General features: G+C 41.5%; 1 protein-coding gene across 2 annotated transcripts; it reads left to right on the top strand.

Moving 5' to 3' along the window:
* Positions 1-1,143: 1,143 nt before the first annotated feature.
* On the top strand, positions 1,144-10,697 carry MSANTD4 (Myb/SANT DNA binding domain containing 4 with coiled-coils). Of its 2 annotated transcripts, none has more exons than XM_017815998.1 (3): positions 1,144-1,225; positions 6,620-7,247; positions 8,726-10,697. In XM_017815998.1, exons 2-3 carry the CDS (start codon positions 6,786-6,788, stop codon positions 9,299-9,301), a joined length of 1,038 nt encoding a protein of 345 aa, XP_017671487.1. In that variant the 5' UTR covers positions 1,144-1,225; positions 6,620-6,785; the 3' UTR covers positions 9,302-10,697. The 2 variants fall into 2 exon arrangements, with proteins under 2 accessions (XP_017671487.1, XP_017671488.1); XM_017815999.1 differs by lacking the exon at positions 1,144-1,225 and adding an exon at positions 1,630-5,973.
* The last annotated feature ends 6,971 nt before the right edge of the window (positions 10,698-17,668 follow it).

Below are 17,668 nucleotides of genomic sequence, written 5' to 3' on the forward strand. Positions count from 1 at the left end.
GCCTCAGTAAGAAATGTCCTTGTATTATATATGCCAGCAATGTAGCACAGGCTTGCTACCCTATTCCTTACTGTTTTCCTTTTTAATCTTTTATTATTTTCAGTACACAATGGGCAAGTAAGGCAGCAAAACTATCACTACCTGTAAGTAAACTGATCAGTTCATAGCCTTTAGTTTCTATGAAATATTTTGCAGAAAGTTCAATACCAGAATTGTTGACAAACTGGAAAATGCCATCTTAAAGGAGATTCGTAGTGTCGTCACAATTTTGATCACTTGAAGCTTTATTAAGGAAATAACCTATCTTTCCAGTGAAAGGAAACAAGTCCAAATACTCATTACAACCCATATTTGGGTTTGAAAGGACTGAGGAAAGTAATTGTTAACAAACATGCAAAGTAATACACGCACGCATCAGAGCAGGCAGAATAAAGGCAGCAAACTTTAGACAAAAAGTAGTGCCTTAAGCCTGCACGAAGGTTACGTGACCAAGGCAACGGGATCCAACACAGAGGGCAAGGACCAGACACATCTTGTGTGGCAGAGAAGCCCCAAACCAGAAAGCTCCAGAGAACCCTTCTGCGTGTATATTCACCCACATCAGTGACGTGGCGGCTTACATAAGCAGCACTTCCGAAACATTTTCATTTCTTTAATTACAGTATCTATAGAAATGTTATTTCTCTATTTGAATCACAAACCGCGCAGTTCGGGATGAACCACCGGCTCTCTATTGCAGCATCATAAACCAGCCGCACTCATGGTCCTGCACGGCAAACCCGCACCCTCCCCTTTCCTCGCACATCCCGCGGAGAGGCCCCGTCCCCCTCCTTGCCAGCCCCTCGCTGTGCCACGCCCTCAGACAGAGCGGACGGGACACCAAACCCAGCCCACCTGACTTCGCCGCGACCCCGCGGAGGGTCTCTAACTGAGGGGAGAGGCGGGCCGTGACCTCTCGCAGCCAATCACCAGCCGGTCTGCGGAAGACAGACGGCGGCTATAGCCAATGGCTGCCCGGGTGCGGCGCGCGGCGCGGCCCCGCGGGCGGAGGGACGTGGGGGGGATCCCGGCCCGCCCGTCGCGTCACGGCGGGGCGGGGCGGGGAGAGCGGCGGGCACGATCCGCCAATAGGCGCGCGGAGAAGACTGACAGACAGGTGATTTGCCCAATGGAAGGGCAGTGGCCGTTAAAGGGCCGGCGGCCCGGAGGGGAGCGCCAGGCGCAGGTGAGCGGGGAGTACGTCCCTCGGGGACCGGGCGGTGCGGGCGGCGGCACCGGGCGGGGATGGGGTGGCCGCTGCCTCCGCAGTGTGCGGGCACACCCTGGCACCTTCGGTAGGGGTAGAGCGGTGCGGCTCCGCCGCTCTGGGCCCCTGGGGACGGCAAGGCGATTGTCCTCCGCCTTCTCTCCCTGCGGGGAGGCTCCGCTCCTCTTCCTCCTGCTCCCGGGAGAGTCGCGCGGCCGTGCCGTCTTGAGGGACCCTGGGCTGCGGTGGGAGCCGCGGGCCCGGCTGCTCCCCAGGGTTCAGTGCCTGGGGCAGCCGTGCCCCCGCCTTCTTTTGTTGCCGCCTCACTCCCCGCAGCGCTCGGGTGGGACCGGGCTGGAGCTGGCGCCTCACCCGGGGCTGTGCCCGCACCGGTCCCTCCGAAACGCGCCCCCCGCCGGGGAGGGGTTTTGTGCCGTTCGTGGCCGTGACTGGTTCAGAGGAAGGGGAATGTCAGCCTGATGAGTCTCTGGATTCATTAGCCTGAATCTACAGCTGCCTCTCATTCTCTGTGCCTCTCTCCTCTCAGCCTCGTTAAATGGCCCTTTTAGGTGGTGTTGGTTCCCTCCCCTGCGTGCCTTTTCTTTTGCGCAAACCGAGCGCTTTTTGCAGGGGGGATGTGTTGGCCAGCACTCAGCCTCTCTGTACAAAACCCTAAGTTGCGCCAAGTCAACGCAGCCATCTGCTGGGAATCACATACAAAGTTTTCTAGAAATTCCCAGGCTGTAGTATCCAAAGATACTCAGACTCTCGAATTTGTTTAAAAAAACTTAGAAGTAGCAGGTCCTCCTAATTTAAACTTTGAGTTTTTTATTCAAGCATAAGCCCTGAAAGTTAAAAAATAAATAAATAAATAAAGGGACTATCAAGACATCGTGTTTTAAAAAGTCATGATTTTCCTAAAGAACAAATCTAAGGCTGTTGATGCTAGCAGCAGTCCTTCGGTCCTGGTGAATGCAAAGATGTTTTTCTTTGTTTCCTTGTTTATTTTGGGAGGGTTGGTTAATTTTTTTTGTTGGTCTAGCACTTAGACAATAAGGTGTGAACAAAGGAGACAGAAAAGACAGAGGCAGAATGTGGATGCCTCTGCCATTAAGTATGTCAAAGATATTCAGTATGTGTATGTTCTGCCTGCTTAGGGAGTTTGCAGCTTAGTTTTACAATACTTGTTTCATTTCAACTCTGACAAATAGTTTATGTTTCTTTAGTCCAGCGATGAGGACCTTTGTGACATTGGGCTGCTTCTGGCGTGACAGGACTCTGAAACTTGTAGCTCCATGTTGCCATCTTTTCTGGAAGACCTTCAAAATCTTTGTTACCGTATAATCAGAATTGTTTCTTTTTTTTTTTCCTAGTCATCACTTTGCATTTCTGCACAAACTGTAAAGATATGCAGTTTGCATTTGCAGTTTCCCCCCAGCTTCTTGTACTTCTTCTTAGTGGCAGAGCACTGGAAACTGAGAAGTCCTTGACTTAGCCTAAGCACTGCTTAGCAACAACCAACACATCAATGTGTTATCAACATTATTGTCACACTAAATCCAAAACACAGCACTGTCCCAGCTACTAGGAAGAAAATTAACACTATCCTAGCTGAAACCAGGACAGTGCTGTATGTCATGTAAATCAAGCTTTTCAAAGTGTTGGTAGGGTAGCTATCCAGAATGTGTACAAATCCTAGATTACTGCCATTCCTGTTTTTTTTGTACTTCAGGCATGTAATAGTTCATTTTTCTGCATTAAAGAGTAATATCCGGAGACCATCTAGCAGTGTCAGAAAATTGAATATCCCAAACCTCAGGTTTAGTTAGATAATAAGGCTTTATAGTTAATATATCAGAAAGGTACACAGTGCCACAGTGGATTTGAGCCATCCCTGGGCTAAGACCCATTTATATTAATAAGATGGGAATCGTCCTTAATGAGGCCATGTAGTTTTAAAAAGGAAAGAGTTAGAAAAGGCAAAATGTCCTTTGCTATTGGAAGTTAGTAGTTATGTGTTTTAAAACAGATAGGTTTTGCTGATGTTTCACTGGGAAATTCAGGGCTTGTATCAGACCTGTTCAAGCAAAAATTAAAAAAAGTCTAAAATAAAACTTTACCTAATAAAGGAATTGGATGCCAGTAGTTTCCAAGTTAGTATTGTAGTTCTTAAAGGTCATGTCCTTAGTTTATAGCATAAAATCCAAAACCGAGATTAGACACTTCACGAAGAGTGGCTAGGGAGGTCAGTCAGGTAGTGGAAAGCACTGGCACAAGGAGCAGTGAGGCTGACCCACAGGGTAACCTGACATTTGTGTGTTTTAACTCTCAGCCTTCTCTGGGGCTAAGGACAAAGCTTGCCTGTCTGCATCTTCTGTGTTCATGTAGAACTATATTGAGAAGATGATGAAAATTTGATTTGAAAACCGAGGTGTTGTTTTTTTTCCTCTGTGTTTGTGCCCATATTGGCCTGCTGTACTAACTTTGAGAAATTTAGGGAGGGCCAGGGTAACTCGAGATACCATATGAGTCTCTAAAATCTTGTGGTTCCCTGTTATTGGAAATGACCAGAACCTTTTTCATGTAGCTGGGGCTAAGTAAAGGACTTAACCAGTATATACCTTGAGATGAAAAGTCTACTGTTTAAGTATCTTAAGAGAAAATTAAGTATCTACTGGTACTTTCAAGAGTTTAGTTTGATGTACCCAACTGGCGAGTACTTAGGAAAGTTTGACCCATTTTCCCATAGGCAGCAAAGTACTTGAGTGTTCGCTTAAGTATTACTTAAAACCAAACCTGAAATTCTACTGATTTCACTGGAGATAAGTGTGACTTTATAAACAGAGATTTAATGTCCTGGTAGTGACAAGTCAGAAATCCTGTCATTCTTGTGAAACTTACGTTGTACCTGAGTACTGTATGTGATTCTTTATACCTGGAAGACCAACTCAGGATAGATACCTCTGTATCTGTCACACACACTCCCCACCTTGAAAACAGATAAGTGCAAATGTATGTGTTTCTAAAGCCAGTATGAAGATACGAGTACCTGATCATTCCCCAGTAACCAGGAATCATATATATTTATCAGTCCAGAATAATTGCCTTGTAAATGGTGAAGATTATAAAAGTGTTCTAAATTTGTTCTGTGTGCAGGTAACTTTCCTGAAGAATTTACTTCCTCAGTGACTTATCAAAAGGTTTAAAAAAACCCCCACAGCCAAAGACTTTACACAAGATAAACTTAGAGTTTCATGCATAAGTCAAGAAATTCAGTTACAATAATAACAGTAAAGCACTACTGCTGTAATTGCGTTTGAAAAGCTCAGCAAGTACCGAATAAATTGATTTACTGACAGAGAAGTAAATATGATTCTGCTTTCTTGATATCTTTTTGTGATAAGCTTATAATAATCAAGGTTAAGGGATACGCTTAAAGATCAGATAAAAGGTCTCAGAAAAAAATTATGTAATTTTAGCAGGTACAGTGCTGTGTTCTGGTATGAATCTGATTTTCTAAATTGACAACATTTTTTTCACTACTGGTCATGTCAAGTTAGTGGTCTGCATTAAAGCACTACATTACATTATTTTTTTAAACAATTCCCTTTTCTCAAAACCAACTAGAATTTTATTTTCAGAAGGGTAGAATATTTCACACATCCTAAACAGCAACATGCAGCTTCCTGCTTGAGTCTGAGGAGTCCAAAGTGCTGGGTAGCTGCATAGCAGAACTGGGGACTGGTGTATGCTAATACATGCTCATGCTATGCAATTGATTTCCTCTTGGGACTTGGTTTTGCATATTTGCTAGCTAGTAATCATTGGAAGTAAGTGGCTTGACAGTGAGAACGGTATTGTAATGACGAAAAGTAGTAAAGCAGTTTTCTAAATGCAGCGTTTTAAAAAATACTTGATGGCAGCATGCTTGCAGGTTGGGTATGAAAAGATGTTGCTTGACATGGAAAATTGCAAGTGAGCCACTTACTGACAGTCAGTCATGCATACGAGATGAATAACAATATCTACACTACATTATCCCCCAAATGGAGAGTTGTTGTGTTGTGCTGATGTGTATGTTTTAACCAAGCTTAGGGAGAATAACAGGAGAAAAAATGCTTAATAAGTTAAGAATCCTGTGTAGCTTGGGGAGGGGGTTGGGGGGGGTAAGAGTTAAGTCCGTCAGTCAGTAGCAATTGAATATATAGTTTGCAAGCCATTTGCCTTCAGGTTGACAAATGTCTATACTGCATGAACAGTGAACAAACACAGCAGCTTGAAACTGTATGGACGGTATGGTAAGTCCCTGGCCTGCTTGGTTTAAAGCCTTCTAAACCTATGTACAGTGGTAGATAAGATGGTACAAATGATTGTTCAAAATAATCCTAAATTGGACCCATTACCAAGCAATCTGTGACCATGAACCATTTTTGATTCTCAGTTTCTGCTTTCAGGTTTTGGTTGTTTTGGGGGGCTGTTTGTTTTTTGGTTTTGTTTTTTGTAATACAATCTATGATGTTACTGCAGTGATGTTCATTACTGCATTAATAGTCCCCTGTTTTCTCCCACTCAGACTGTCCATCTCTGTACAGAGTTTCACACAATCTGTCAGGTGTATTTATGGGGTTTAGTGTTCTCTTCAGCATCAGGGACAGGACCAGCTGTTGCTGCGGGCAGAGAACTGAATGAACTTTAAAGCTGCCATCGCATCTGACATGTTTTGCAGTGTAATAAGGACAGAGCTGCATGTAGTGACTTATTCTTAAATCTGTTTACTGTTAAAATATCTCTCATGCACGACATTTGTTTGAGCTAGTAATTTTATGACATTAAACAGGATTGCTTCAGTTATTTCTGATTAAGATAAGTCAGAAGAGCTTCTAAAATTTCCATTTTCCATATTAATCTACTTTTTTATGGAAATGGTGTCTCATTTAAAATGTGTCTCAGAAATTTCAGTCTCCTACACACTTGATGATTTTGAAGTAATGATATAACAATTTCAGCTTCTTTTGGAAATAATGTAGTATTCAAACTGAAATGTGTATGTCAAATTTTAGTCCTAAGCAAATCCTGACTGGTAAAACTCTTAAGAGTTGAAGGAAAATAGCTGTATTTTTGTAATGGAAATATCAAATCAACTATAACAGTTCATGACATGGATATATTAATGGTTGTATAATTCATAGGACATTAGAGAAGGTATCTATGGCTACTTTATGTTCAGAGTCTAAGAGAATGGTTTTCTTTTATCAAATGAACAGTCAGCTCAAAATATGTATTCCTTAAATGATGACTTAGGAGTCAAGTTGCTAAATGAAAATATATGGTGTATACCTTGGAGATTTATGTTGTTTGCTCTTTTTCTCTTAGGAAGCCTGACAAATAGAAAAATACTACAAGTGAAGAGAAAATTCACTTCACGAGAACTGAGCTCTGCTTTCATTGGCTTCTAAATTTATTTATATTAATAGCTGACTAGTGTCAGATCATCTCTGTGGTCTACTGTGGTGAAATTATTAGGTTAAAGCTGGAAAAGATGAAACAATTAAAAAGAAAAAGGAAAAGCAATTTTAGTGTTCAGGAAACTCAAACTCTCCTTAAGGAAATCAGAAAAAGGAGAGAAGTACTCTTTTCAAAGCAACTTAATACAACCATTAATGAGATGAAACGGAAAGCTTGGGAGGAAATAGCAGAGTGTGTCAATGCTGTAGGTGAAGGAGAGCAAAGAACAGGGACAGAAGTGAAAAGGCGATACCTTGACTGGAGAGCACTCATGAAGAGAAAACGTCTGAATGCAAACATCAAAGTAGTAGGTGCTGGGTTTCACCTTCCTTCATCCAATTTAGATGACTCTCTCAATGAAGACATGGATGAGAAAATGGGATTTGCAATTGAATCTAGTTTTGAATGGCAAAATATCACTGACTTCAGAGAAGCCGGTGGATCTTTAACGGAAATCAAAGTAGAAGAGGAAGAGGAGGATCCGCAGAATTTCGAAGTGAGTGACTGACATGCATTAGCTGTGTGCAATATGGCCTTTGTTTCATTTCAGCGTAAGGCTGCTGTGTTTCTTTATAGTGTCTGTTTCTGTTTTTTTTCTGAATGTGTGAATTAAAGAAACTGTAGAAACAAATATATTTCAGAGAGATGGTATTCAAATCTAGCAGCTTGGAATTGGGTGTAGGTCTTGGATGTTGATTATTGAATTGATATATCTAAAGCTGGAATATGTCTTCGCACATGTATTTTCCATTTGTACGTGCCACAGATAAGAATTAGTTCAGTCAGTAGAATGAAAATATGCTCTTGAAGGAAACTGGTTATTGTAATATTCAGGCTGTCTGGATGGATGAACAGAGAAGAAAAGTGCACTTCTTTAACAAATGGAAGTATATGTTACCTGCAGGTACAGAAAGAAATAGAGTACTGTTTGCATGATCTTAAAATGAACCCACAGGAGATGAAACCATTACTTGAATAAGTCAGTTGGCCATTCTTTTTCAGAATTTTAGTGTGAATTTGACAAGCAGTTATGGATTCTCTAGACAGGTTGTTACTCCTAGTAGTACTGTGACTGTCCTGGGGAAGGCAGCCCACTGGAGTCAAGTCAAATGTTGGGATAGTTTTGTTGTGCCTCTACAAATACATAGTTCTCATTTCAAAAAGGGGTATTCAAACAGTTTTCCTTTTTTTTTTTCTTCTCAAGTGAGAAGGGTGGGGAAGCAGCTCCTGTCTTAGCTCAGTTGGTATATGTGCTGGGAAAAAATCAGCAGAAGCTGTTAAATGGTAGTGAGACTACTGTCAGACAGTGCTGAAGAACAGTGTCTATCTTCTGCTGAGAGCAGTGATCCTAACCATCTCATCATCTGCGTCATAAATAACTTTACAGCAAATGTGGTAACGCAGAACAGTTAAAGTCCTGTGTATAGACCCACTTAATGGAGTTGGAAGGATTAAGATCATGTGAAAAATGTCAGTGTTAAATGTTTCATAAAAAATGGAATACTTAAGTTAGTGAAGGTTGGGTTAGCTTACATACCACACAGCCTATGAATCCATCTGCTCTGATAAATAATTAGTCACAACAAATTCCTAGTGGCTTCCCTAAATGTCACTCGGGTCTATGAAAAGTAAGAACAACATATGGTCTTGTAGATCCATTTTTCTGTCAGTGGTTCTGAATGATCTGTAATAACTGTGCCATGTGTTTCTGTATGTTCTTGCATGTCCACTGACAAGGTGATTTTGCATTTTTCATTACCAGGTATTAACTTGCAGATAAAGTGTGTTTCTCTACCTGTGTAATGATAGAAAAATTTTCTGATTTAAAATGGTTATTTCACAACATGCGAGTTAAACAGTTCTGAGTAGCTTTAAAGATGAAAAAACGCAATATGTTCTTTTCAGTTGTGTGTAACACATTTATTCCGGCGTAAAGACTGGAGTGTAATTCTTTTCTGTCATGTTCCTCTGCAGTTTCCTATTGAGGAAGAAGAAGAAATATTGTCATCAGTTTTACCAGATTCGAAAAAGGAAAATGACCTACCAGACTTCCCCCACATTGAAGAGTTTGGAAATCTAAGCTCTGCTCAAGCTAGGCTAGCCTATGAAGATTCTCATTTGCTTATAAATCTGGAGAAGCAAAAGCTGGATCTGGAGAAACAGCGACTAGACATTGAAGCCGAAAGGTTGCAAGTGGAGAAGGAGCGCCTGCAAATTGAAAAGGAACGGTTGCGGCACGTTGACTTGGAGCGCGAGAGGCTTCAGATCGAGAAGGAGCGACTTCAGATTGAATGGGAGAAGCTCAGGCTGGAGACTCTGCAATCCGAAAAACCTGCCCTGGAAAATGACCTCACCCAAACAGAGAAACCCATCATGCAGCCTCTGGATCTAGAAACTGAAAAGTTAAAACTTGAAAAAGAACGTTTACAGTTAGAGAAAGAAAGGCTGCAGTTTCTCAAGTTTGAGTCAGAGAAGCTGCAGATTGAGAAGGAACGCTTGCAAGTGGAGAAGGAGCGCCTTCGAATTCAGAGAGAGGGTCACTTGCAGTGAACTTCTCAACTAAAGTGTCAACATTAGTGTTTTGATGTTTCTAAAATAGAGGTAGTTCTTTTCTTAATACTGAAACTGTCCTAGAGGCTAAACATTTTTCTGTTCAGAGTTGAACATTATGTTAAACTGAAAAAAAATGGTGCTCAATATATTGGTGTGCCTGCATAAGTGAGCTAATGTGTGAAATTGCTTTTCAGTGTATCAGAACTAAGTGTTATGTTCTCTTGTCTCCAGTATTGTGCTGTATTAGTTTGGTGTCCTCCTCTTGTAGACATGTTGAGGAGAAGCAGGGCTGAACCTTATGCTGTTTTTCACTGTAGTAACAGTAAGGAAGGATCGGAATAAATCAACATATGTTGTGAGGACATGGTGCTGACAATTTCCCATATGGTAACGAGGTATAATTTAGGCAGAACAGAGTAATACAGTGTCATGATGAGATTGATTCATTAAACTTAGTTTCCCCTTTTTTGTTTTTTTTTTTTTTTCCTGCCCCCACAATTGGAAAAAGAGTTGAAGAGTTTTATAGAAGTTAAAGTGCAAGTTAAATTTGTTGGAGTTGTTTTTACTGTTGTTCCATGGCTTGAACTGAATGAGAGTGCAGAATATAATATTGTTTCTTTTGCATTAAGTATTGATACTTTATGCAAAACTTTATTCATAAAGTTACACATCAACCATACCTACTATGAGCTAGACATTTGGTTTCACCAGGTCCTTAATAATGCTATATGGAATATAGCACCTGTCTTAGTGTAGCACAGGGATTTACTGATTGATCAGGCATGCTGTCTGGTGAGTCTGTGATGACTCGCTGAAGGAAATACCTGGTTTGTTCGTTGGAAGACAGTAGCTGGTGATGGGAGTCTCAGGAGTGGAGACACACAGGCTGAGCAGAGGCTAAGGAGCACTGAGCTTGAACATGAACATGCTCGTTGCTAGTTCTGCCTGGCCAGCACTGAGGTCATGTCTGCAAGGCAGCCAGAAGAGGCTTCTGTGACTGACACCATATAGTATATTTTAATTAGACAAACAGAAAGAATCCGTGCTGAAGGCTGTCGATATTTTTCATAAGAAATGTATTCATTTAACAAAAAAACCATCAAGGAAGGAAGCTTTCCATTATTTCATATATGTTTAAATCCAAACTGAGCCAGACTTCACATTTCTCATCTTTTTCCAAGTAGCTATCTTTTGTTGACTCCATTTGAAACTTTGGACTATGAGAATACTAAGTCTAAATATATGTTGAGTGACTTACGTGAATTCTTGTGCAAGTAAATATATTTATACCACTACAGGTTTACTCTTATTCTGCAAAGAAAATGTTATTTTTTTATTACTGAAACAAGTGTGCTTCTACAGTGGAAATAAATTTGACTACTACACTCCAAAATGGCTCTTGAGACTGTCTTTCTTAACAGAGGGAGAATGCTACATCTAAAGAGAAACCTGGGTACTCAGCACTGCAGCACCCCAAAGTTGCTGGTGCCTGTATTCTCTGTGTAGTAAATCAGAGAGATGAGACCCCTCAGAGTTGAACTTAAATCAACCAGCACTTACTTGAGAAAGGAAAAGGGAAGGAGACACCAACCAGCTAGATAGAAATGCCCCAGGGGGAAGTGTATCTGAAATTTTTCTTCCTGAATGTGGTTGGCTGATGGTGGCTTGATGCCAGGTGCCCCACCAGAACTGCTCTATCTCTCCCCTCCTCAGCTGGGCAGGGTAGAGAAAATATAGCAAAACGCTCCGGGATTGAGATAAACACAGGGAGAAGGCACCCCCCAATTACTGTCACAGGCTAAACAGATTCATCTTGGGGAAATGAACTTATTACCGATCAAATAAGAGTAGGGTAATGAGAAATAAAACCAAATCTTTAAACATCTTTTCCACAGCCTTCCCTTCTTCCTGGGCCTTAACCTGATTTTCTGTACCTCCTCCCCCTGAGCAGTCCAGGGGAATGGGGGCTGTGGTCAGTTCATCACATGCTGTCTCTGCTACTCCTTCCTCCTCAGGGGGAGAACTCCACAGTCTTCCCCCTTTTCCAGCATGGGGTCCCTCCCACAAGAGATAGTCCTCCACGAATTTTTCTAACATGAGTCCTTCCCACAGGCTACAGTTCTTCATGAACTGCTCCTGTATGGGTCCCTTTCACAGGGTCCAGTCCTTTAGGAACAGGCTGCTGTAGTGTGGGTCCCCTACAGGGTCCTGTCAGCAAACCTGTTCCAGAGTGGGCTCCCTTCTGCATGGAGCCACAGGTCCTGCCAGGAGCCTACTCCAGTGTGGGCTTCCCATGGGGTCACAGCCTCCTTAAGGTGCTTCTATCTGCTCTGTTTTGGAGTTCCTCCACAGGCTCCAGTTGAATCTCTGCTTTATCATGTGCCTCTATGGGCTGCAGGGACACATCTGCCTCACCACAGGCTGCAGGGGAATCTCTACTCCAGTGCCTGCAGCACTTGCTGCTCCTCCTCCTTCACTGCCCTTGGTGTCTATAGGGCTTTTAATCTCACATATTGTCCCTCCTCTCTTGGGTAGCTTATTCCTGTTTCTAAATAATGTTATACCAGAGTTACTACCCCTGTTGCCAATGGACACGGCGTTGGCCAGTGGCGGGTCCGTGTTGGAGCCGGCTGGCATTGGCTCTGTCGGATGTGAGGGAAGCTTCTGGCAGCTTCTCACTGTAGCACCTCCTGCTACCAAGACCTTGCCATGGAAATCTAATACACTGAATGAAAGTGACAGTTTTAGCTCCCTGATACGTATCAAGCAAATTGATACTAAAAATAGCTTTCTGTGATTTGGAGAAATTACTTATCTTTTCCTTTTAAAATATGAGAGAAGCAGAATTCAGGAGGTTTGTCAGGATTTTCTAGTGCGTAGCGCATTGACCAAGATAGTGGGGTAACATGGATTTTATGATTGCTGTATCCTGGGATGACCAATTTTCTAGATAACTATTCTCACTGCCAAACAAGGTGGGTAGGAACAAGGGGCATCATACCCAGCTCTGCAAGAGGCAGTGACCAGAAATACCAGACCAGGACAGAGAGAACGTTCCTACAGTTTTCTCTGTAAGAAGTATCTGACCTGGAAGGAGCAAATCTGGCTCCTGTTTCGACAGGTGGTTGAGCTGCTGCTTGATTCCAGTACTTCTGTCTTCATGTTTTATTCCAACTGTGTGACTTATTCATTAGGATAATGGTTTGTATGTTACATTGGACACCTTCAGAGTTACACCCCAAGAGCATTAAAGGTTACAGGGAAAAATATATAGATAAACTTGAACCATTTCTGAATCCTGAATTGTTTCAGAAATTTGAACACTTCTCCAAATGTTAATAGTGCAGTATATAAGCAATTATTTTCTAACAACTATTCAGCCTCCTAGGGAAATGATGCATCCTTTGGTTATAGAAAACCTCTTGGAAAATACTGAATGATGAAATTAAGTATCATGATAAATCATTGAAAATATGGTTTCATCATAAAATTTACAGAAAATTACAGAGGTTTATATTTCAGTTTTATAGCTTACTTTTTAAATAATGAAAATGCAGTCATTTTCTGATAATTTGAATTTAAATGTTGTATCTTTAAATACTAATCTGCAATTTCTTAAACCTCTATTTCTTGATTCACCACCATAGGATCCTGACAGCAAAGCCTAAGGGCAAGATTTCAACCATGTAAATGTTACCAAAGATAGGACATACAAATAAACTCATTTCTCTGCTAGAGAGAGAGATTTGTAGTCCTGCTTAAAATAAGGGCCTGTGATTTTAAGTAGTGAGTGACTTTTTCAGACTGGGAAGAGGTTAAAGACAAGGGGGAAACCACACCTATTGAAGGAAGAGGAAAGTATTTGGAGAAAAAAAAGGAGAGGAGTGAAGATCAAACATCTGGTAAGAGGGGAGGCAGGTGAAACTGGTGATAGAGAAGTATCCCATTTTCATTTTAAGCTGCTTTATTGAGGTTTTTTCTAGTGCACTGATGTCAGATCTCATGGCTCTGTGACCCCCATGGAAATTTATGAACACGGAAGGTGAGTGGCCTGAGGTCCAACATGCAGCTTCACAGCTGCTGCCAAAGGCAGCAGTTCGCAGACTCCATGTGTGCCATCTGATTTCTGGTCCTGCAGTGGGAACACGTGCTGAGACCTTTGTAAATGCCATTATGTCCACTACTCTATGAAGAGGTTTCTAGCCTGTAATTTTAAAGCCAGAAGGCTAAATAACAAAGGTAAAATAAAAGCTGCCTCAGAGAGTTTCTCACTGTCTGTTATTAACCATGAGTCCCACCAATTTGTGCCTGGCTAAGACATTAATGAAGAGAAGCAGTGTGCATCCAGGTGTTTTCACAATGCAGTTTGGAGACAGGCTGGCTAATGCTTAACAGTGTTCTACCAATAGCCAGAGGAGATCGTAGGGTAAGGTTGTAAATGCGGTCCCCAAGGACAGCCCAGGATGAACAACAGCCATACTCCCAACAGGACACAGCTGACAAAGCACAGTAGGATTCAAAGGCAACTTCTTTCCCTTGAGTAAGTAGTCGTGTTATTTCTGGGACATTTTGAGCAACTTGCATTGTATGTAAAGAGATGCTGCAAGCAATGTGTACACAAGGTATAAAATAATTTATTAAAATAAATTATTAAATTATCATTAAGACAAATAAGAGATGTTTAGGATTTCATGAGCTCTCAGACTAAAATTTAGTATTGTCATCACCTCAAGGTGTCTTTACTATTCAGGGAGGCATCAGCCAGGAGAGTAAGGGTTTCTGAAATCCCCCTTGCAAGTGGGAACAGAAGCTAGCAACTCATGTTTCTTCAGCTTTTTACAGAACTGTTGATACAGTTGCCACAAAAAAGCATCAGCGATATCAGCTGCCTCTCTGGCTCATCCTCCCCCAGAAGCTCCCCTCAGAAAGGGATGGAGTTCTCCAAGGAGACGGAGTCAGACCTAGGGCTGATATTTGACAAACACAAAAATACCCTCAAAAATTCTACTCCATGTCAATCAGGAGCCTTGACAGAAGTGCTAGGTGGGAGAAGAGGGAGGAGAAAAGACTGATTTTTCTCCATTATTGCTGAAATCAATTAGTGAATTAGCCAGAGAGTGTCAAAAAATGCTACTACATGCAATGGTGTTTTGCATCAAGGATTCAGAATGCTTGTAGCTGATATTAGGACTATAGAAAGAGTTTAATCCAGGTTTGTTTGTTTGTTTTTTAACTAAAGAGAGAATAAAATAAAAAATATTGCATTTTATAATAAATGCCTGCCCTTTGTTTGTTTTCAGATAATCAACTTGTTTGAAGATGCTTGCTCCAAGCAAATAGGAAGAGGCAGGGAGGAACGCTTTCCATAAGGACTTGGAGCAACTTATAGTACTTCGTCTTTTCCTCTCATTCTTTTTTTTTTTTTTAGTCAATTTGTATCAAAACAATGATTTTTTTCAAACTACTAGCTACACCACCAGTGCTTTTGGCTTGGTATCACCAGGTGATCTAGCAGCAACACAACGATCTAGCCATTTGCCACTCATGCAGCATCCAATGGGAGTCAAGAAGGGCAATGCGGCTGAGGTAGCTCATTTTTCCTTCCTGGTCTCGTAAAGCAAAGTGTCCTGATGCTAGGTCGTGCTTACTGTGCCAATGAATGCAACAGTTCTCAGCCATCACAAAACATACTAGAAAAAAAATAGGTCCACTGGCACAAGACCAGAAGAAGCCCTTTTCAGACACTGCACATAATCCTTTTAAACTTGACCTACTTTAGAGGACACTTCCATCCTCTCCTTTTACAGATTATTAAGAGTACCATTGTTATTTTCTGTTCCAGTTTTATTGTTTTTAATTTCCCTGCTTCACACTATCAGTAGTTTTATTCTATACATTAGCAGACTGTGAAATACCTTGTCTTGCTACTTCCATATTTTCTAATTGCAACACTCCATCATTAGTCAACGGGTTCATAATGTGGAAGGCAAAGCTGCTATTTCATTTCATGCTATATAATACAATGCTTTTGGTTCAGTAATTACATTGTGCCAGACTCGTGATCAATCCTGAGATAGCTCACTTGTGATGGATAGCCCCATCACAGAGTGTATAAGAGTTAAAGGAAGAAGCAAATTTTTAATTTTGTTCCTCTGTCAATCTAGCTACTTGGATACTGCTTCTGAGACTAATATTTATCTCACCAAGATAGGTAGAGATTACGCAAATGAGACCTTAAAAGAGAGAATTGAAGTTTGAAAAGCATTTTCTAAAGTTTTGGGCTGGAAAACAGGAAGGATATAAATTAGACATTGTTCCACAGAAAGCTATTGTGTGTTAATCTGTTAATGGATTGCAAATCTTTTAGTCACCTGTTTAATGTACTGGAGAAAACCATTACCTGCTTCTTATAACTATTCCAAGGGTTATGTGAAATGATATGATGATCTTACTTACTATTACTGCTCACTACTAGGCCTGTAAAAAAAAAATTCCAAAGGTTTTCAGCTCAGTCATAGAAGTGTTTAGAGCCAAACAATTTTCTGAAGTGGCGGCCAATTTTCAAACAGTCATAGGATATAGGTAGTGCCTTTTTCTAACAAGGGAGGAATTGCAAGTGTGGGGTGCAAGAGTGCAACATGGGTCACAAAGACAGCCAGGACAGGCACGCCAAGTAAGAGTTGAGAGTGCTATAGCCTTTAGGGACAAGGGACATCCTAGTGCCCTGAGGTTACAGCAGAGGAAAGCTTGATCCTAGTTTACATGTTTAGACTTTTCTGAGAAGGATCTGGTAGGACCCAATTTCAGGGACAGAATTTCTGACCAGACAGACGGTTGCTTTGGTTCAATAAAGCAATGTTCATGTTGTTGCATATTTTATAGAATTGCACTCTATGAGGGCAAAACCTATTCCAAGGTTTTGAACGTAAATAGGAAATATTCCTATTTATGTTATAAAATTCCCTTGTCTTCATTGCTCTTTGACTTTTGCTCAGGGCCACATCTTGGACTTTGCCATCTGACTTCCTATCTGCCATCCTTTTTGTATATCATCCTTCCTCCAAGGACTAGCTGTGTGACCTCACTAGTCAGAAATAAGAGTTAAAAACACTTCAGAAACCCACTCTCGAGTACCCTGAGGGGGGTTTGGTCATCTCACCAAAGCACAGGAGGCAAATGTGTCTGAAAAATCTGTCAAGGTCATTTTGTATCCAAAACTTTGGGAAAGGTCTGAGGTTCAGCATTTAGTCAGAGATAGTTCAGAGACCAACAGGAGGACCAGACTAGTAAAGAAGGTAGTACACGCTGCTGTGACAATGGATATTAAAACAGCTGAAAGGAGTTAACTATAATACTTAAAAAGTAGAGAGAGAAGGAATTGGGGAAACTAGGCATCAGACAGAGCATTCTGGGTGGACAGAGGCTGCCTGCCTGGCTTCACTGCCTCTTCCCCTTCCTCAGCAAGAAGCAATACAGGATTACTTTGGGTTTTCCATTAGAGCAGTTCCCTCCAGCATCCCCTACATGGCAGATGAGCAAAACTGACATGTAAGGAAGGCCAGCTGTAATAATAAAAGAATAACACAAAAGCAACAGATCTGGAATTGGAGAACAGAGGTAGAGTCAGCAAATGAATACCAGGAACATGGGTGAAAGCCCAGAATGATGGCAGGTACAGAAGTGAATAGCACCTCACCTCTTTTGTCTCTCCAGGACTTTTCTATCGATTCAGGTATTCAACTGACTTTTAAATGGAACCTTCACTACTATTTTTTACACATGCTAATACTAACACAAAGATCTTTTAGTTGAAAGACTTCGGGTTGCTTACATGCAGAGCAAACTGCTCCACCCAAGAGGATTCAGGAGAAATGTTATGAAGACAGATTGACTGATCAGTCACTTCACTTCTGGTATGTATGTTTTTGCACTATTGCATCAAAATAGTGCAAAGGAAGTGCAAATTAAGAAAGGAAAAACACATCAGAAAAAGTGGGGAAATTGCATATACAAGGGTGAAAAAATCAATGGTTAATTTTACCATGCCTAAGTTCAGATATACTGGACAAGAACAACTCTTTAGCCCACTGATGCCTTGAGCACTTGCAGAACAGGGCTGCTTGGTGATCCCTCCCTGAGGAACATACCACAGGATTTCTGGAGAGAACCTGAGAGCCTAGGAGGTGAAACCAAGATGGTGGCTGGGGGCAGCACAGACCTATGGGGAGTATGAGGGTCCAGTAACCTTGGCATCCCAGGGACCAGTCTGTGCCAAGTCTGAACAGCTGGGGGAGGAGAAGAGGTTCAGCATCCCACTGAGCTGTGACTGTCCACTTCCAAGTGCCAAAAATCTTAAAGAATTGC

This window comes from Lepidothrix coronata, unplaced genomic scaffold (assembly GCF_001604755.1).
Source record: "Lepidothrix coronata isolate B3197 unplaced genomic scaffold, Lepidothrix_coronata-1.0 Scaffold53, whole genome shotgun sequence".
NCBI classification, from domain to species: Eukaryota; Metazoa; Chordata; class Aves; order Passeriformes; family Pipridae; genus Lepidothrix; species Lepidothrix coronata.